General features: G+C 35.9%; 1 protein-coding gene and 1 long non-coding RNA gene across 4 annotated transcripts in view; one reads left to right on the top strand and one right to left on the bottom strand.

Annotated features, from left to right (window-relative positions):
* Nucleotides 1–23,015, bottom strand: part of AKT3 (AKT serine/threonine kinase 3) — a 311,937-nt gene that overhangs the window by 61,896 nt on the left and 227,026 nt on the right. For all 3 annotated transcript variants that reach the window (XM_079106138.1, XM_079106137.1, XM_079106139.1), the window contains one exon: nucleotides 11,459–11,581. In XM_079106138.1, coding sequence (XP_078962264.1) covers nucleotides 11,459–11,581 — 123 coding nt within the window. The remainder of the gene's footprint in view (nucleotides 1–11,458; nucleotides 11,582–23,015) is intronic.
* LOC306642219 lies at nucleotides 2,247–5,711 on the top strand. Its single transcript, XR_013758426.1, has 3 exons — nucleotides 2,247–2,377; nucleotides 2,635–2,999; nucleotides 3,032–5,711. It is a non-coding gene; the product is annotated as an uncharacterized lncRNA (long non-coding RNA).

Below are 23,015 nucleotides of genomic sequence, written 5' to 3' on the forward strand. Positions count from 1 at the left end.
CAATATCCTCACTAGCATTTATTATTATTATTGATATTATTATTCTTGATCATTTATTATTTATTATTATTATTCTTGATAACTGTCATTCTGACTGGAATGAGATGAAATCTTAGTGTAGTTTTGATCTGTATTTCCCTGATTGCTAGAGATGCAACATTTTTTCATGTATTTGTTAACCATTTGTGGTTTTCTTTTGATAAATGTTTAATTCTTTTGCCCATTTATTAATTGGCTTATTTAATTTTTGGTGGTAAGATCTTGAGTTCTTTATGTATTATGGATATTAATCCCCTATCAGAAGAGAAGCTGGCAAAGATTTTCTCCCATTCTGTAGGTTCTTTATGCTCTTGTTTCCTTTGGTGTGTAAAAGCTCTTTAATTTGATGATATCCCACTTATTGATTCTTATATTTATTTATTGAGCTTTAAGGATTTTATTAAGAAAGTCAGTGCCTACACCAATATGCTGGAGTGCTGACCCTATGTTTTCTTCTAGCAGCTGAAAAATTTCTGGTTTAATTTTCAAGTCTTGGATCCATTTTTATTTGATGTTTGTGTAGATAGGGATCCAGCTTCATTCTTCTGTATGTGGATATCCAGTTTTCTCTGTACCATTTGCTCAAAAGGCTATCTTTTCTCCAAAACATATCTTTGGCACCTTTGTCAAGTATCAGATGACTTCATGGGCTCGTCTCTTTGTCTTCTATTCCTTTGGTCTTCATGTCTATTTTTTTTAATTTATTTTTATTGTACACGAATGGGATACATACTGTTTCTCTGTACATGAAGTAAAGGCATACCATTTGTGTAGTCATACATTTACATATTTTGATGCCAATACCATGCTGTTTTTGTTACTATACCTCTGCAGTATAATTTGAGATCAGGTATTATGATGCTTCCTGCATCACTCTTCTTGCTCAGGGTTGGTTTGGCTATTCTAGGTCACTTATTCTTCCAAATGAATTTTAGAACTATTTTTCTTTGTTCTGTGAAGAATGGTATTGGCATTTTGATGGGAATTGCATTGAATCTGTATATAAATTTTGGTAATATGGACATTTTGACAATATTAATTCTGCCTATCCAAGAGTAGGGGAGGTGCAACTTCTGAGGTCTTCTTCAATTTCTTTCTTTGGTGTTCTAGAATTTTCATTGTAGATATCTTTCACCTTCTTAGATTAATTTCCAATAAATTTTGTGAGGTTATTGTGAATGGGATGGTTTTCCTGATTTCTCTGAAAAATTACAATTGCCTATAGGAGAGATATGCATTTATGAATATTGGTCTTCTACACTGCTATTTTGCTGAATTTGTTTATCAGATCTAGAAGTCATCTGGTAGAGTTTTCTGGGTCTTCTTGATATAGGATGCCATTAGCAAACAGGGATAGTTGATGACTTCTTTTCCTACTTGTATCCATTAAATTCCTTCTCTTGCCTGGTTGCTCTTGCTAGAGTTTTGAGAGCTATACTGAATAGAAATGGTGAGAGAGTACATCCTTGTCTTGTTCCTGTTTTTAGAGGAAATGCTTTCAGTTTTTCTCCATTTAATATGATATTGGCTTTGGGTCTCTCATATACAGCCTTCATAATGTTGAGGTAAGTTCCTTCTAATCCTAGTTTCTCCAGTGTTTATAACACAAATGGGTGCTGGATTTTATCATGGGTCTTTTCGCTTTTACTGAGATAATCATAGGATTCTTGTCCTTAATGCTAGTTACATGGTGGAATACATTTATTGATTTGTACATGCTGAACAACCCTGCATCCCTAGGATGAAACCAACTTGATTATGGTAAATTATCTTGAGGTATTTTTTAATGCAGTTTATTAATACTTTATTAAGAATTTTTGCTTCTATGTTCATCAGGGATTAATCTGTAGTTTCCTTTCCTTGATGTGTCTTTGTCTGGTTAGGCTGGCTTTACAGAATATTTTGGGTAGTGTTCCCTCCCTTTCAATTTCATGGAATAATTTGTTTGTTCTTCTTTAAAGGTCTGATAGAACTCAGTTGAGAATTCATCTGGTCCTGGGTTTTTCTTTATTAGAAGGCTTTTAATTGCTATTTCAGTTTCACTGGTTGATTTTGATCTGTTTAGGTTTTCTGTATCTTCTTGCTTCAATTTGGGAAGGTCATATGGCTTTAGAAATTTATTAATGTCTTCTAGATTTTCCAGTTTATTGGAGTATAAATTTTCAAAATAGCTTCTAATGATTCTCTGCATTTCAGAAATAAACACCATTTTTTAATATTAAGCAAAATTTAAAAAATCTTGACTTGCACCTAATTTTCTTTCTACCCTGATATGTATCAAGCTCTGAACCTCACACCAAGGGTTAAGGGATAAAAAATAAAATGAGATGTAAGGATAGTGTTGGATGTAAGGGCGATCTGTCTGTGACATCTGTCATCCCATTGATCGCCAGGGTTGATTCGGCTGATCTGGCTGGCTAGGCGGGTGTCCCCTTCCTCCCTCACCGCTCCATGTGCGTCCCTCCCAAAGCTGCGCGCTCAGTCAAAGAGGACGACCTTCCCCGATAGAGGAGGACCGTTCTTCGGTCGAAGGTATATGAGTAGCTGCGCTCCCCTGCTAGAACCTCCAAACAAGCTCTCAAGGATAGTGTTGAGTGAGGGTTATCAATTGCCCCTGATCAGCCCAGAACTGAAGGGTTTCCCAGAACACAGAACTTGAAAGTACAGTCCTGGACAAACAAGATACTTGGTCACCGTACTTGCTTTAGAAATCAGATTTTTAAAAAATCAATAATGCAATAAGATGTAAGGTAAGCCAAAGAATGATGGTGAGAGATGGAGTAACGGTTATGACAATGGGGCAAAGTCTCACAGTGAATGACAGGCAGTAGGAACAAAACAGATAAGAATATGGCTTCAAGTTCAAGGGCTTTACATTAAATTCAAGCTTTACCCTTTCTTCATATGTGATCTTGGACATGTTAATTTCTATGTGCCTTAACTTCATCTATAAAACAGAGGCAAAAAAAAAAAAAAAAAAAAAAAAACAGAGGCAAACAATAAAAGCCATCCAATGTAATATTCTGAGAATTCAAAGAAATTTTTAAAGGAAAACAAATTGTAAGCATTCAATAAACAATAATTTTTTAAATACGGAGAGTTCAGTAGTCATTTTTAAGTTGTCAAAGTGTGGACACTTCTAGATAACATACTGTATTTTAAAAGAAAGACCAAAGTTCAGGAATACAACTCCACCAAATTGTTTTGTCATCTCAATGACTTCATTAAAAATACTTTTCACAGGCTGAAAACTTTTCACTATGCAATTTCTTTTGAATAAAATAATAAATATTCCATAATTTAAGTAATTTCTTTTACAAATGTCTACTTTCTTCCATATCTCACTATCCTGAAATGTCATTTTGCTGAATGACAAAAACAACTTGTCATTAAAAGCAGGAACCAATATAGATGCATCACCTTAAAAAATATCCCCCCCAAAAAAATCACCAAATGCAATTGTGTATAAAAGTAAGCCATGAAAGCAAGTGAATGTCCACTCTTGTTACAAAGTAAATGATTATTTCACAGAAGATGTATGAACAAAGTTTCAGGAAAGTACAGATGCAAGAACCATTAGTGGTGTAATTTATCAAGTTGCAGAAATGCACAGAATCATCTAAAAATCTTTTCAAAGTAGATCGATGGCTGAGATATAACAAAAACATCTGTAAATTACTTCCTCTGCATCTAACACTAACATAACTCAAGTGCTTAGTTAAACATTTTTAGGATCCCCCTCTACTATTACGAATGATCTTTTGGTTCTTTCTTCTATGTCTCATGACTTTCCTTCTTCCCTTCAATAGCCATAAAATGCAAAGAGAATTGACTGTTGAAACACTATTTCTAAAATTTTAAATACATCAGTTTAAGTTATATAGGTATTAGTTTCAAAGACTGAAGAGAATAGTAGGTTTATGATTAATGGGTGCATCCAATGATAAAAGCAGGGATGAAATAAAATAGAAGGTTATGAGGAAAAGATTATATATTAAAAATCTGAATAAAACTTACTATCTGTATGAGTTGGAGAGTTGTTATCTAAAAGTTCACTCTGAGGGCTGGGGGTGTAGCCAAGTTGGAGGGTTATCAAAAAGTTCACTTTCAGGGCTGGGGGTTTAGCTAAGTTGGAGGGTTGTCATCTAAAAGTTCACTTTGAGGGATGGGGGTATAGCTAAGTGATAAGAGCCTTTGCCTCATGTGAACAATGTTGAGTTTGAGTCCCAGCACTGCACAAATAAAAAAAATAAACCCTAAATAAAAATACCAAAAATATGCAATATAAAAATTCATGCTTCTTAGAAGAGACTACACAATTCCTCACTAAATTTCAACAAAAAAGGGACATATTTTTCTTATTTAAAATGGGCAGTCATTTTTTTTAAGTTTTTTTTTTTTTTTTTTTTTTTTGTTCTTATTGGTGCATTATAATTGTACATACTAGGTGGATTCATTTGGATAGAATCATATATGCACGGAATTTAATTTACTCCACTTCAGTCCCTGATGGCCTTCCTTTACCTCCTTTCCTTCCTCCCTCTATTCCCCTTCTTCTACTCTACTGGTCTACATTCCACTCATTTATTTGTATATTTTAATCGGTGTTTTATAGATTCACATAAAGGTGGAATGCACTGTGGTATACTTATACATGCACATAGTAGTATTTTGTCAAATTCATTCTGGGAAGGCATTATTTGACAGAGGTCTTGATTCAGTATGTATATGAAGAAATGGTAGACTTTGAGATCTTTTTTACCTTTGTTCTTTATGGACCAAAAAACCCTCACAAAGTAATAAGCTTCTTCCTGCTTTTGCTGGTACCTAGAATAAAATTAAACTCTAAAAATCTTAGCTATCTTAGTGCTTCCCAATATTTTACATTTCACAGTACAATAAAAATAAAATTTGTGGGGGCACACTCAGATCAGTTGACAGGTTGTCTGAGGTTGGAACTGATGACCTAGAGGTGCCTCTGAAAACTGTGCAAGCTGAGGGAAACTATAGCTTGGGCACACTTGTAATCTATTTGTGGCACACAGACGGGGAGGCTGTGTTCTTATACAGGCCAGGCTATTAGAAAATTTAAAATATAAATGGTATCATTTTATTTAAATGACTGACACTGTGAATAAACAAAAGAACAAAAATAGTTCCTACAGGCACCACCTGTTAAAGCAATATCAGTAAACGATACTCATGACTTACACTTAAATCAGATTTTGGCAGAGATATATCAAACTGTTTTAGGCACCAAGCCTCAGGCCCATGAAGGTAGTAAGGAATTCCTGCTTTGCGCATTGCAGATTTAGGTTTATGGGTATCCAAGTGCCAAAATGTCACAAGCTGATCTGGAGGGATTGAATGACGATGGAATTGAGTATGCTGAAATAATGAAAGAACATTTCTTCACTTTCCACCTTCCTAATCTAGAAAGTTTAATAATATACAATAGTGGAGACCTTCTCCCCTCTCTCAATTGCTAAGTTATTTAAGAATTTGCTACAAATAAGGGATACAGCACAATAGCACAAGTTGACTTCAGAGGTAGAGGCAGTTCTTAACAGCAGTGGATTAAAATTTCTAGAAAAGAGAAAATATAGGGTGACAGTCTCGTTACAAGTGGGAATTGAGGAATGTGACTTGAGACTTTGCATATAAAGAAGCATGCTTTTATGGAGAAAAGATAGCCTCTTCAACAAATGGTGCTGGGAGAATTGGAAATCCATATGCAACAGAATGAAACTAAACCCATATCTCTCACCATGCACGAAACTAAACTCAAAATGGATTAAGGACCTCGGAATCAGACCAGAGACCCTGCAGATTATAGAAGAAAAAGTAGGTCCAAATCTTCACCTTGTTGGTCTAGGACCAGACTTCCTTAACAGGACTCCCATAGCACAAGAAATAAAAGCTAGAATCAACCACTGGGATAGATTCAAACTAAAAAGCTTTCTCTCAGCAAAGGAAACTATCAGCAATGCGAAGAAAGAGCCTACAGAGTGGGAGAATATCTTTGCCAATCATACTTCAGATAGAGCACTAATCTCCAGAATCTATAAAGAACTCAAAAAACTCTACTCCAAGAATTCAAATAGTCCAGTCAACAAATGGGCTAAGGAAATGAATAGACACTTCACAGAAGAAGATCTACAAGCAATCAACAAACATATGGAAAAATGTTCAACATCTCTAGTAATAAGAGAAATGCAAATCAAAACCACCCTAAGATTCCATCTCACCCCAATTAGAATGGCGATTATCAAGAATACGAGCAACAACAGGTGTTGGCGAGGATGTGGGGAGAAAGGTACACTGATACACTGCTGGTGGGGCTGCAAATTAGTGCAGCCACTATGGAAAGCAGTGTGGAGATTCCTTAGAAAACTTGGAATGGAACCACCATTTGACCCAGCTATCCCACTCCTTGGCCTATACCCAAAGGACTTAAAATCTGCATACTACAGAAATACAGCCACATCAATGTTCATAGCTGCTCAATTCACAATAGCCAGACTGTGGAACCAACCTAGATGCCCTTCAATTGATGAGTGGATAAAGAAACTGTGGTATATATATACTATGGAATATTACTCAGCCATAAAGAATGATAAAATTATGACATTTGCAGGCAAATGGATGAAATTGGAGAATATCATGCTAAGTGAGATAAGCCAATCTCAAAAAGCCAAAGGACGAATGATATCGCTAATAAGTGGAGGTTGACACATAATGGGGGGGAGGGAAGGGTTAGAGTTAGGGTTAGGGAGGGGGGCAAGTATGGAGGAAGGAACTACTGTATAGAGGGTAAAGAGGGGTGGGGGGAAGGGAAAAAATAACAGAATGAATCAAACAACATTGCTCTATGTAAATTTATGATTACACAAATGGTATGCCTTTACGCCATGTACAAACAGAGAAACAACATGTATCCCATTTGTTTACAATAAAAAAAAAATAAATAAATAATGTTTCCTCTTGGGTCCTGAAGGTGAAAATATAATAAAGCTGCCTCATGAGAAAAAAAAAAAAAGAAGCATGCTTTTTTCATTGACTGTGTGTTATTTGAGATGAAGATTAGGGGGGCAGTGGTAAAAGACTCTGAAACCATCCCTTGTTCTACCAATAAGTCTTAGAAATGATCTGACTCTTGTTTGGTGGTTGTTTTAGTCAGTTATTCTGCAGCTGTGACTAAAGGATCTGACCAGAACAATTTTAAAGGAGGAAAAGTTTATTTGAGGGCTCACAGTTTCAGAGGTCTTAGTCCATAGGAGGCCGGCTCCATTCCTTGGGGCTTTAGGTGAGGCTGAACATGGAAGAATGTGGCAGAGGGAAGCAGCTCACATGATTTCAGGGAGCAGAGAGAGACTCCACTCTCCAGATACAAAATATATACCTTATATCCATACCCCAATTCCCACCTCTTCCAGCCATACCCTACCACGTCAACTAATCCCATCAGGGATTAATTCACTGATTAGGTTAAGACTCTTACAACCCAATCATTTCTCCTCTAAACCTTTCTGCATTGTCTCACATGTGAGCTTTTGGGGGATACCTCACATGCAAACCATAAAAGTGGTTTCTCATATTAATGAAGGCAATAGTTAAATATTCTCTGATTAGGTAGAAAATAAGATCAGCTATACCAGCTATTTATGAATTATCCACTCCCCTATAAACTCTTGGAAAAATTAATTCTTCATTCCAAGATCATTTTCTTGTTTAGTCTCAACTGTACTTGGATGGCAGTGATCACTGAAAATAAAGATTTTACTTGCAAAATAAACAGTAGGCAGAAAAGAAGATTTAATATATAGTTTGCAGCACTGAAGAAGTCTTAGAAGAGATTTCTACAAAATTTTATGCTATCATGAAACAGTATCAATTTTTGCCACCTAATCATCAGGAACAATATTTATTAAGAAGCTCTTGGATAAAACACAGTTTTGTATCATGATGTATTAATAAATCAAGCAAACATACCTTCTAAAGAATGGCAAAGGTTTCAATAATATACCTGCTGCTATCAACACCAGGTTATTAGGAAATGGAAAACAAAAAAATATCTTAAGCTACCCTGCACATGAAATAAAGCTTTGCTTCCAATGCTAAATTGGGAAGGAGCAAACAGGCATTGATGAGAGAAGTGCAGCTACCATAGGCATCTCGAATAGATCATCACCTCTTTAGAAATAAAACCAGAGACAAATCTGAGACTGAATAAACTGGGTACCTAAATCAGTTTTGAATAACACTGTTTTTAATATATCAGGTATAAATATATTTGAAACATTTATTGGTTTATCTTTAGCAGGTTAATTTGAATTTTAACTTAACGAAGATCTTCTAGAGTTAATCCAATGCATTCCCCTATCCAGATTTCACTTCAACGTTAGAAAGAATGCTGTATAGAAAAGAATATTAGAGTAGGAATTAGGATTCATGATATGATAGTTTGGATCTTGAATATCTCCAAAAGACCCATATGTAAATGGACCGATCCCCAGGATGGTGCTTTTGGTAAGTGGTAGAATCTTTAGGAGGTGGAGTCCAGAGGAAAGCCCTTGAGTCGCTGAGGTCATTTTCTTGAGGTGCAAAATGGAATACAGTCTGCTTTTTCTTCCTCTCTTTGCTTCCCAGCTAAAACAATGTGCTCTACCATACACTCCCATCATTGCTATATAGCACCCACACTCAAAGCAATGGGTCCTTTCAACCTTGGGACAGAAATTTTCCAAACTTTGAGCCAAAATAAACCTATTCTTTTTAATTATCTCAGGTATTTCCTAATAGTAACAGAAAGCTGACAAAACACAAATGTGTTCCAATCATCTTGATTGTGTCACCACCTTATTCCATTATTTTAGTTACTCACCACTAGACTTGAACATCACCTATAAAACATAAACTAGATCTAACTTTCTATGAGCCTACCTGAATGATCTCATCTATTTGTATAATTCTACATACTATGGATACAATTAACACTTGTATATTTTTTTTTCTTACACTGTATGTATTTTTCTTGGTTATATAGTCATATAGTTTCTATGCTATGCTATACATTTACTTATATCTTTAAGTTAAGGCAAGATTTTTAAGAAAACTCTGGGCTGGTGATACAACTCAGTGACAGAGAGCTTGCTTAGCATGATAAGGCCCTGAGTTTGATTCTCATTGCTACAAAAATCAATCAACTTAAGAGATCAGAAATCATTTAATTGTGTAGTAAAGTCAGTGATCTGTACATGTGGTAAAATGGGTACTTCTTGTTTTAGTTTAATGAATTTAGTCTAACTTCATCATCACAAAGGATACAGTAACAAAACATTTAATGAATTTCAATATAATATACTGATTTATTTGATTAGAAATGACTAATGGAGACTATTGATAAAGACTGTTCAAATTATAACATTCCATAATGAATGCTAGCCATCAAATGAACATTCTTTTCTTTAGATTTCTTTAAGTTAATGATTCTTTCTTCTGCTTTTGAGTATTTTGGATATGTTACCCATCATTTCAAAACTATTCTCATTTACCTAAATCCAGGTCTCTCCTGCTCTTCCTCCCTACAAATTGGATTCAAAAAACATGAAGTGGGAATGCAGGGAATGGAATTAGAGAGAGCTATTTCTAAATATATTTGGAAAACAAATATACATTTTATAATATCATATAACTAATTTATTTGAAAGCATCTATACTCGACATTTAAACAAGATTATAGAATCATTTGGTTATAGAGATACCAATAAGGTTGTTGACTTATATACATAATTATATATACAATTCTTAGTTATAAAGAAAGATACAAACTGAACACAATTATATGATTGACTCATCTCTAGTTCATTTTGGCACTTATCAAAGATAATCATCCTTGAACTAGATGTTTAACAGTTGCATAGTTCATTTACCCCTTTTTAAAATTTTAATAAGTAATTATACAAATGTACATACTATACATTCTATAAAATTTACAGGACAGTTACTCCCTAAAGTCACCCATACATAAATGAACATGCTAGATTATCTTGAAATAACTTAGACAACAGTTCAAATAATTAGGTAACTTAACAATCACAGGTTATTTTTTAAAAAGTGAGGTGGGAGTAAGGAGATAACTCTGAATTTCTTTAGTTAAACACATACTTCCTTTATACCACATAGAATTTCATAAAAAATCTCACCTAACTTCTATTTCTATAAATCAAATCATATCTTAAATGAACTAGTTCTTGATCAACAAAGCAATTATGTCCCAAGTTTTCATAGGCCAAGATTATTAGATGATATACTTCCTTAAAAAATATTTTTTGTTGCAGATGGACATGATACCTTTATTTATTTATTTTTATGTGGTGCTGAGGACTGAACCCAGTGTCCCACATGTGTTAGTCGAGAACTGAACCACTGAGCTACAACCCCAGCCCAGGTGATTTACTTTCTAAAACAGTAGGAGCTGGAGTTGTAGCTCAGTGGTAGAGTGGTAGAGTTTACACTGGGTTCAATGCTCAGCACCACATATAAATAAATAAATAAAATAAAAAGATAGTAACATTTAGAATTTTTAAAAAATATGCCATAGTACAAATTTCAATATAGCCACCCTTACATATAACAGTATTATGAGAATTACTATTACCATATAAAACCTACTCTGGGAATCAGTAAACTATCGTATGTGGAACAAAACTAGACCACTACCTCTTTCAGCAAATAGTCTTACTGGAACACAGCTAAACATACTCATTTTAAACTACAATGGCAAAGTTGAATAGTTGCAACAAAGACTTTATAAGCAGAAAGGATAATGTTATTTACTGTTCGGCCTTTACAGAATGTTTTCCATCTTGAGCTATTCTAAGGGTCTTATCATTAAAGAACTTTAAAAAGGCAAGGCTCTATTACCAACAAAACAAATACTGTGCTTTTATAAATAAAATATTAAGCAAACTAATAAAAGGTTAGGTTAAAATGTTTCAGTTAGTTAAACCCACCAAAAAGTCAATACTAAAGCTATAATAAAAGTTTTCCTGTTTTCCTTCTAATATTCTTATTATAAAAGTTTTTTCATGAATAAATAATGAAACAATTCACAATGTCACTTGTAAAGTTATTTGACTTTGACTTGAGTTTTTAACATTTCTCTAATTATAACATTGATAAGAACATTATTAATAGATCATAATTGATTAGTCACACAAATTATTTTGCACTCAGACATAAAGCAATATCATACACACTTGTGACTGAGATTTCCTGTCAAATGTAGTAAATTATATTTCTAAAAATTGCTTTTTTCCCAACTAAATTTGCTTTTCTAAAATGATGTAACTTTATAATTACTTTGTTTGTCCCTACAGTCTTTGAGAAACAAATTTTGATTACTTTTTTTTTTTACCTTGAGATCACGGTACACAATCTTCCCGGAATGTAGATAGTCCAAAGCAGAGACAATTTCTGCACCATAGAAACGTGTGCGGTCCTCAGAGAACACCCGCTCTCTCGACAAATGGAAAAACAGCTGCAGGGTAAACAGCAGGGACAGGATTGTAATAATTACTGATTTAGTGGGGGAAATTAACACAAACATAAAACACCTCTCATCACCATATTGTGATGATAGATAGTGTACTCTCAGTGGACACTGAGCACTCTTAGACAGCAGCTGGCTTATCTTTTCCAGGTTTCCAAGGGGGAAACTGCGAGCTGTTAAATCAGCGTTTTAATCAATATACCAATCTTGTTTAAGGCATTCTGCTTGCTACCCATTTAACCTTCAGTTACCAGAGGAAAAAGTTTGTATCACTAGATTGCATTTGCTCATCACTATACTGTTTCTTCACTCTTCTAAGGACTAGGTATTGAGACATTATTCAAATAAATGCACACGAGTATAGATGTGGTATTTTTGTTTATTTTATTTATATTTGATTTAAAAGGGCCAATTTTCTAAAACTGATTTATACGAACTTGACAAGTTCTCCAACTATTGATTCATCTTATCTCTAGAAATAACTTTCAAAGTTTGAATCAATATTTTCTGTGGTGAGAAACTTTAAGGCACTAAGTTTTTAATTCATTTTAATAATACCCAAAATGGACTGAGAAGTTTTCATTATTCTTATTACAGTACTCAATGTACATTCCTTTTGTTTACAATGATTCTCAATAATGAGCCAATCTTTTCTCAACATGATTACTTAAAACTATAAGCCCATTCATTTCCTAGTTAACCATTTAAAAGACAAACCATTCAACAGTCAACAAATGTCTATTGGGTGCTGTAAATAAGCACTCAGTGCTTTCCATTTAGGACAGCACTTCATTTAAGAATGTAAATCTCATCTCTCAGTTCAACAATATGTATGAAGAAGGAGAAGGTTTTAGGAACTATGAATATCAATCTTTGTTATATATTTTAAATTTTCTTAATATGCCAAGGAGAAGGAAAGATTATTTACAGTGCTGAGTATATATCCAGGTATCCTGTCAAAGCAATGTCAATACATGTATCCTGTCAACACATGGCTGTGATTACGGAAAAATACAGAAGTCACTGTACCCTAGTCTTCAAGATCAGAAATTATGCCTTCTCATGATCACTGACTTCTAATTCTTCTATGATATTGGTAAGAATTACAATCAACAAAGATTTGTTCCATTGACAGCAAATCATAAGCTCTAGTAACAAAAACCAGTTGGCCTAAAGCGTCCTTCTCTTTTCTCACCCAAACCTGACCAAACATTCTATTATGGTTTTTGTCTGTTTTGGATCATACAGGGAACTGAACTGAGGGCTCTGCATATGTTCCGCAAGTTCTAACACTAGAGCTACACCCCTAGCCCTTTAAATTTATTTTAAAATTTCATTTTGAGATGATTTCATTAAGTTGCCCAGGCTGACCTAGAACTTAAGATCCTCCTGCCTCAGCCTCCGGAGTAGCTGGGATTACAGGCATGTGCCACCAAGGCTGGTTCTATAACCATTTTAAGATAAACTTTGTGCCTGACTCACTGGCCCAGGGGGTGAGGGAAGGAGGGAAGGGGAGAGAGAGAGACAGAGAGAGAGAGAGAGAGAAAGAGAGAGAGAGAGAGAGAGAGACAGAGAGAGAGAGAGAGAGAGAGAGAGAGAGAGAGAGAGAGAGAGAGAGAGGGAGAGAGGGAGAAGGAGAGAAAAAATACATCATCAATTGCCCAAAATTTTTTTTCAAAGACTGAAACAATATTAATTATATTAAAACTAAAGTATCTGCAACATACCCTATGTATATGTATGATTAAATGAATGGTATGAATCTACATCATGTACAACCACAGAAACGAAAAGTTGTACCCCATGCGTGTACAATGAATCAAAATGCAATCTGTAAAAATAAAAGTAAATAAAATTTGAAAAAACTGAAGTATTTGGCAGGTATTACCTAAACTTGAATGCTCCCTACTATATTGTCATATTTTATTTATCATGTTTACATTAACTGAGGTTATATCATCATGTTGTATGATACCGAAGAAAAAATGATATCAATCAAAACTATGACATACTATGTACTTTTTAAATTTTTTTGTGGTACTGGGGATTGAACTCAGGGCCTTGTGCATATCCCCCAGCCCCTATGTACTACTTTCTGATTACAGAAATGTTAAACGTATCTTACAAATGATTGAATGATTGCCAAAAGTGAAGCCAATTTATATAATTGCTTAGGGATATTGTTAAAAATTCATTTATCTCATATAGGCAGATACATATTATTAATGCTTTACTACTATCCAAACAAGAACAGGGAGTACAAAGAAGCATGAATCATCAATAAAACCATTCTGAATATTTTCCAAGTTTAAATAATGCTTGCCATGCTTTATACAGAACATCACTATCTTAGACAAAGAAAGTCCTATGATCTCTAAATAAAGTTATAGTAGTTTTTTTTAATGGGATAAAGATACTGATTAGAATTCTAAATTTTCTAAAAAGAATATCAAGTCTAACCATTTGTCTACTTTACTAAAGAGCTACAGTTCCTCCCTAAATTAATGTAATATATTCAGGATTCTAGATCTTTATTTGGATCATATATCTTCAATTTGTCTGCCAGCCAATTTCTATAAAAATATGAGCTAAAAACTTATATGAAAGGGGAAGAATTCTATTTATTTCTCAATCCACTGCCATCTGATGTCTACCCTTGCTACTTTATGGAACTTATTCTTCTTAAGATAACCAAAACTGCTTAATTGTCTAATCCAATGACCTATTCACAGTCTATACTCCGTCTTGCTCTTTGGGAGTACAGGACATCACTTACTGTCCTTTCTCATTCTTGCAACATGTTTTCTGGCTTTGGTTAATGCAATTGTCCTGATTTCTCTTCTACTGTCTGGCTCATCCTTCTCAACTTCCATTATGGCTTTGAACCACCTTTTAAATTCAGTATTCATTTATCAACCATCAAGTATTTTTAAATCACTGTGCCAGGCAGGGGAAGGGAAGAAGAGGGGAATCAAAGATGGTGAAGACATTTTCTTATGTTTTCAGCACTGACTGTGGTTACAGTCTTACCAAGGGCATACTAATTTCCAAATTTAAGTTGTAGAAAAGAAGTATGTACTATTTTTGTACATGATTCATACCTTGATAAAGTAATTTAAAAAGCACACAAAATTCCTGCCACTAATGAATTTGAACCCAATGAAGGATCTGCATGCATAGATATAAACTAGAAGGTTGTGATAAATTTCGTGATTAAAATATTAACAAAGCTTTGGAGCTGGAGTTTCAGCTAAAGGTAGAGTGCTTGCCTGGCATGTGTGAGGCCCTGGGTTCCCCATATAAATAAATAAAAATAAAAGATCCATTGACAACAAAAAAATATATGTTAAAAAATATATTGACAAAATTTTGGAGGCAAGGTATTTAATCTATGCTGAGAAATTCTGTGGAGATATCACAGATTAAAGTAAATGAAATGTAAAGAAAGACTTAAAAATGCTACTACTCAAGATTTATCTATCTTTGTACTTTTAACATACCCTAGCATGGTACTTACACACAATAGGTAAATAATGTTTATAGAAAATTATAAATTTTAAAATGAACAAAATCCCACCAATGTCAGGTATACAAGCAGAGAACAATATATATGCAGGAAGCAAAATACATGCAGGGAATAAATAGAGCTGAAGAATAATATATATTCAGGGTAAAGATATAACTTCAACAATAAAAAGATGAAGACAGATTATTTAGGATCTTGACTGCTGTGAAATAAGTGTAAATTTTATTCTTTAAATTAGAAGTATCAAAAGGTTTTGAACTTAAATCATTTGCATTTGAAAACGACAACTGTGCCAGTGAGAGCCTTTCTACACAGAGCCAAGCCAGCGGAGATCTCCGACTGGCAAGCAGCCTCTGGGACCAGAGCAGGGCAGCCAGAGATCTCTCCAAGCGGCCCTGCCCCACTCCGGCCCCCAGGATTTTACAACGGGGCGATCCAAGATGGCAGACTAGACGGTGACTGCATCTCCAGTTGCTCCAGAACCTAGGATTCAAGAAGGGGAGGCACTGAGAGACTCGGACTAAAATAGAACCATGGGGTGAGTCTCCCCCACACGGTGAAGCTCAGCCTGGGTGACAGGCCCGGATTCCGGCAGCTATTAGAGTAGGGCCGGGCAGCTAAAGTCTCCCCCAGGCAGCCCTGAGCACTAGGGTGGTGGGCTCCTCCCACAGGGCCAGATACTCCAGCTTCTCGGAGCAGGCCCCCCAGTGAAAGCCTTTCTGCACACAACCAGCTGCAAGTCCCTGATCCAGCGTGCGGCAAGCTCTGGCCTGCCCACACGCTGCCTCAGAGACCAGGACAGGGCAGCCAGGGACTTCCCCAAGCAGCCCGGCTCCCTCCGGTGGAAAGTGCCTTTCCAGGCTAGCTTCTCGGAGCAGACCGCCCAGTGAGAGCCTTTCTACACAGAGCCAGCCACAAGTCCCCAAGCCAACGGAGATTTCCGACCCGCAAGCAGCCTCTGGGACCAGGGCAGGGCAGCCAGAGACCTCTCCAGGCGGCCCTGCCCCATTCCAGCCGCAGGCTTTTTCCACGGGGCAATCCAAGATGGCCGACTAGAGGGTGACTGCATCTACAGTCGCTCCAGAACCCAGGATTCAAGAAAGGGAGACTCGGACTAAAATAGAACCACAGGGTGAGTCTCTACCAAGTGGTGAAGCTCGGCCCGGGCGGCAGGCCCGGATTCAGGCGGCTTATTAGAGTAGGGCAGGGCAGCTAGAGACTTCTCCAGGCAGCCCTGGGCACTCCAGCGGTGGGCTCCCTCCCACACGGCCAGCTTCTCGGAGCAGGCCCCCCAGTGAGAGCCTTTCTATACAGAGCCAGCTCCAAGCCATGGAACCAGTAGCGGGCTAGGGGCAGCTTTCTTCGGAAGCACTGCATTATCAAGTTACTCCAAGACTTCAGGCTACTGAAGGCTGGGAGGTGATACACTGGAAATCTACAGGGACACTATAAGCGAATAGAGGAAATCTGCAATATCATAGTGTCCCACTGACATTTGACCAGTAGGAGAAAACAAGGGAAGAAAATGTCCCAAACAAACCAAGATACTATATCAATAAAACTCAATGACAGCACAGCAGAAGATATGTCAGAAAAGGAGTTCAGAATGTACATAATTAAAACAATCAGGAAAGCAAACGAGGAGATGAAAGAGCAAATGCAAGCATTGAAGGAGGAGATGAAAGAGCAAATGCAGGCATTAAATGATTGCACCAATCAACAGTTAAAAGAGCAAATATGGGAAGCAAGAGATCATTTCAATAAAGAGTTAGAGACACTGGAAAAAAAAAAAAAACAAACAGAAATCCTTGAAATGAAGGAAACAATAAACCAAGTTAAAAACTCCATAGAAAGCATAACAAATAGGATGGAACACCTGGAAGACAGAACCTCAGATACTGAAGACAAAATATTTAATCTTGAAAACAAAGTTGATAAAACAGGAAAGATGGTAAGAAATCATGAACAGAATCTACAAGAATTATGGGATATCATGAAAAGGGCAAATTTAAGAATTATTGGGATTGAGGAAGGCTTAGAGAAACAAACCAAAGGAATGAACAACCTATTCAATGAAATAATATCAGAAAATTTCCCAAATGTGAAGAATGAAATGGAAAACCGAGTACAAGAGGCTTATAGGACTCCAAATATACAAAATTACAACAGACCTACACCAAGGCATATTATTATGAAAATACCTAACATACAAAATAAAGACAGAATTTTAAAGGCTGTGAGAGAAAAAAATCAAATTACATTCAGGGGGAAACCAATAAGAATATCTGCAGAGTTTTCAATCCAGACCCTAAAAGCTAGAAGGGCCTGGAACAACATTTACCAAGCCCTGAAAGAAAACGGATGCCAACCAAGAATCTTATACCCAGCAAAACTTACTTTCAGATTTGACGATAAAATAAGATCCTTCCATGATAAACAAAATCTAAAAGAATTTACAAAAAGAAAGCTGGCATTACAGAACATTCTCAGCAAAATATTCCATGAGGAAGAGATGAAAAACAATGATGCAAATCAGCAACAGGAGGAACTAGCCTAAAGGAATAGCCAAATAAAGGAGAAACCAAATCATGTCAAAAAAACAAAAATGAGTCAAATGACTGGGAATACAAATCACATCACAATAATAAACCTGAATGTTAATGGCCTGAACTCATCAATCAAAAGACATAGACTGGAAGATTGGATTAAAAAGAAAAATCCAACAAAATGCTGCCTGCAAGAGACTCATCTCATAGAAAGAGATACCCATAGACTAAAGGTGAAAGGATGGGAAAAACATACCAAGCACACGGACACAGCAGAAAAGGTGGAGTATTCATCCTTATTTCAGATAATGTGGACTTCAAGCCAAAACTAGTCAGAAGGGATAAAGAAGGATATTACACACTGCTTAAGGGAAGCATAAATCAGCAAGACATAACAATCATAAATATCTATGCCCCGAACAATGGCTCATCCATGTACATCAAACAAATCCTTCTCAATTCCAGAAATCAAATAGACTACAACACAATTATACTAGGTGATTTTACCACACCTTTCTCACTGCTGGATAGATCGTCCAAACAAAAATTGAATAAAGAAATCATAGATCTGAATAACACAATCAACAATTTAGACTTACCCAACTTATACAGAATATACCATCCAACAAAGAACGAATATACTTTCTTCTCAGCAGCACATGGATCCTTCTCTAAAATAGACCATGTTTTATGCCACAAAGCTACTGTTAGCAAATACAAGAAGACAGAGATACTACCTTGTACTCTATCAGATCATAATGGATTGAAATTAGAAATAAATGACAGAATAAAAAACAAAAACTTCTCCAATACTTGGAGATTAAATAATACACTATTATATGATGAATGGATAACAGAAGACATTAGGAGGGAAATTTAAAAATTCTTAGAAGTAAACGAGAACAAAGACACATCATATCAAAATCTCTGAGACACTATGAAAGGAGTACTTAGAGGAAGATTTATTTCATAGGGCGCATTCAACAAAAGAAGTAGAAATCAACAAATAAACGTCTTAACACTACAGCTCAAAGTCCTAGAAAAAGAGCAGACCAACACCAAAAGTAGTAGAAGACAGGAAATAGTTAAAATCAGAGCCCAAATCAACGAAATTGAAACAAAAGAAACAATCGGAAAAATTGACAAAATAAATAGTTGGTTCTTTGAAAAAATAAACAAAATTGATAAACCCTTAGCCACACTAACAAAGAGAAAGAGGGAGAAAACTCAAATTACTAAAATTCGGAATGAACAAGGAAATATCACAACAGACAGGATGGAAATACAAAACATAATTAGAAGCTAATTTGAAAATCTATACTCCAACAAAACAGAAAACCTCGAAGACATCAACAAGTTTCTAGAGACTTATGAATTACCTAAACTGAACGAGGAGGACATACACAACTTAAATAAATCAATTTCAAGCAATGAAATACAAGAGGTCATCAAAAGCCTACCAACAAAGAAAAGTCCGGGACCAGATGGGTTCTCAGCCCAGTTCTACAAAACCTTTAAAGAAGAGCTCATTCCAATACTTCTCAAAGTATTCCATAAAATAGAAGAGAAGGGAAACCTCCAAAATTTATTCTATGAAGCCAATATAACCCTGATACCTAAACCAGACAGAGACACATCGAGGAAAGAAAATTTCAGACCAATATCCTTAATGAACATTGATGCAAAAATTCTCAACAAAATTTTAGCAAATTGCATACAAAAATATTTTAAAAAGATAGTGCACCACGATCAAGTGGGCTTTAGCCCAGGGATGCAAGGTTGGTTCAACATCCGGAAATCAATAAATGTCATTCACCATATCAATAGACTTAAAGTTAAGAATCACATGATTATTTCAATAGATGCAGAAAAAGCATTTGATAAAATACAGCACCCCTTCATGCTCAAAACACTAGAAAAAATAGGGATAGTGGGAACATTCCTTAACATGGTAAAGGCCACCTACGCTAAGCCCATGGCCAATATCGTTCTAAATGGTGAAAAACTGAAAGCATTCCCCCTAAACGCTGGAACAAGGCAGGGATGCCCTCTTTCACCACTTCTATTCAACATCGTCCTTGAGACTCTAGCCAGAGCAATTAGACAAACCAAAGAAATTAAAGGGATACAAATTGGAAAAGAAGAACTCAAACTATCCCTGTTTGCTGATGACATGATTATGTATTTAGAGAAACCTGGAAATTCCACCAGAAAACTCTTAGAACTCATAAGTGAATTCAGTAAAGTAGCAGGTGACAAGATCAATGCTCATAAATCCAATGCATTTTTATACATAAGTGATGAATCTTCAGAAAGAGAAATTAGGAAAACTATCCCATTCACAATAGCATCAAAAAAAATAAAATACTTGGGAATCAATCTCACAAAAGAGGTGAAAGACCTCTACAATGAGAACTACAGAACACTAAAGAAAGGAATTAAAGAAAACCTTAGAAGATGGAACGATCTTCCATGTTCTTGGATAGGCAGAATTAATATTGTCAAAATGGCCATACTACCTAAAGTGCTATACAGATTCAATGCAATTCCAATTATAATCCCAATGATGTACCTTACAGAAATAGAGCAAGCAATTATGAAATTCATCTGGAAGAATAAGAAACCCAGAATAGCTAAAGCAATCCTCAGTAGAAAGAGCGAAGCAGGGGATATCGCAATACCAGATCTTCAACTCTATTACAAAGCAATAGTAACAAAAACAGCATGGTATTGGTACCAAAATAGACAGGTAGATCAATGGTACAGAATAGAGGACACGGACACAAACCCAAATAAATACAGTTTTCTCATACGAGACAAAGGGGCCAAAAATATGCAATGGAGAAAAGATAGCCTCTTCAACAAATGGTGCTGGGAAAACTGGAAAATCATATGCAACAGAAAGAAATTAAACCCCTATCTCTCATCCTGCACAAAACTCAACTCAAAATAGATCAAGGACCTCAGAATCAGACCAGAGACCCTGCCATCTTATAGAAGAAAATGTAGGTCCAAATTTTCAACTTGTTGGCTTAAGATCAGACTTCCTTAACAGGACCCCATAGCACAAGAAATAAAAGCAAGAATCAACAACTGGGATAGATTCAAACTAAAAAGCTTTCTCTCAGCAAAGGAAACTATCAGTAATGTGAAGAGAGAGCCTACAGAGTGGGAGAATATCTTTGCCACTCATACTTCAGATAGAGCACTAATTTCCAGAATCTATAAAGAACTCAAAAAACTCTACACCAAGAATACAAATAATCCAATCAACAAATGGGCTAAGGAAATGAACAGACACTTCACAGAAGAAGATGTACAAGCAATCAACAGATATATGAAAAAATGTTCAACATCTCTAGTAATAAGAGAAATGCAAATCAAAACTACCCTAAGATTTCATCTCACCCCAATTAGAATGGCGATTATCAAGAACACAAGCAACAATAGGTGTCGGCGAGGATGTGGGGAAAAAGGTACACTCATACATTGCTGGTGGGGCTGCAAATTAGTGCAGCCACTCTAGAAAGCAGTATGGAGATTCCTCAGAAAGCTTGGAGTGGAACCACCATTTGACCCAGCTATCCCACTCCTTGGCCTATATCCAAAGGACTTAAAATCAGCATACTACAGAGATACAGCCACATCAATGTTCATAGCTGCTCAATTCACCATAGCCAGATTGTGGAATCAACCTAGATGCCCTTCAGTTGATTAATGGATAAAGAAACTGTGGCATATATGTGCAACGGAATATTACTCTGCCATGAAGAATGGTAAAGTTATGGCATTTGCAGGCAAATGGATGAAATTGGAGAATATCATGGTAAGTGAGATAAGCCAATCTCAAAAAACTAAAAGACGAATGATCTCGCTGATAAGCGGATAAGGACATATAATGGGGTGTAGGAGGGGTCAGCATTAGGGTTAGGGTTAGGTTTAGGGTTAGGGATAAGGAGGGTGGTAAGAATGGAGGACGGAAGGACTGTATAGAGGGAAAAGAGGGGTGGGAGGGGTGGGGGGAAAGGGACAAAAAAAATAACAATGAATCAAACAACATTGCCCTATGTAAATTTATGATTTTTAATAAAAAAAAGAAAACGACAACTGTGATAGAAACTGAAGAACAAAAGAGACTATATTCTCAGTTTTATAATTTATAAAACGATAAATGTTATTGATCACCTTTTAATATTAGCTGTTGTGTAAATCTGCAAATACAAAGAGTAGAAATGGTACCAATCCACACAGGCATCACAATCTGCTGAAAACAAGCATATATAAAAACTATTCTACTAAAAATATAGTAATTATTATAAAAGAGAACATATTAAAGAATGGGAATGGGCTGGGGATAAAGCTCAGTAGGTAGTATGCTTGCCTGTCAAGTACAAGGCCCTGGGTTCAATCCCCAGTACCACACAGAAAAAAAAAAGAGTGGGAACATCAGAAGTTACAATTGAGCTGGATGAGAGCTTCTGAGGGACATTAGCTACAGTGATAACATAGATTTAAGGAGAGTAAGTATTTCAGAGGGATCTAGCTTATATCTATTTGGGCTAAGAGACAGATAAAAAACTGTAGTTTTCCTATAACTGAATGAGTAGATGCTGCTGTCAACAATATAGAGGAAAAGAATGGAAATAGAAATAGTAGCAATGAGTTTTATTTTGACCTGCTGAAATTCAAAGAAGCATTTGATACAAGTTTTTGAACTATAGGTCCCAAGGTTGCAGAAGTACGTATGGGAGTAATTTATATACAGGAAATTGGTCAAACCAAAGAAGCAGAGTATAGCCCAGGAATTCAGTAAAATTTGAAAAAGGAGTTAAAGGCAGGATCTTAGGCTACTGCTATATATAAGGACAGGAAAAGGAAGAAAAATAGGATATTGAGATGGAATACTAAAAAAAAAAAAAAAAAAAAATACAAAGGAAGCAAGAATACACTATCTGAAGAAGGGAAAAGAAGGTTTCAGGAAGAGTTAGATTTAGGCATTAGGCCATCAGTTACCCTTCAGAGAAGACATGTCATATTTCAGTGGGCTGAGAAGAGAATGTGAATTAAAGGTTAGAAAAAAGAAAGGTACATGATTCCTTCAGGAAAAAAAGCCAAGATATTACAGAAACTGAAGATCTATGGTGCAATATATTAATGCTCTCAGGACTATTGTGCCGTACAAACTGCCCTACTTCTATCTGAGGAAACTTTCTGGAACACTATTGAGGAAGGAAAATCCCAAGCATAATTCTGAGGTTTCAATGCTGAAGAGAAAAAGATCAGATTCTGAGGAAGGCGAAGTGGATGGCATTTGCAGGACAGAACACCAGTGAGCAGGAAGCTATACAGA

This window comes from Sciurus vulgaris, assembly GCF_902686455.1.
Source record: "Sciurus vulgaris genome assembly, chromosome: 12".
NCBI lineage: Eukaryota > Metazoa > Chordata > Mammalia > Rodentia > Sciuridae > Sciurus > Sciurus vulgaris.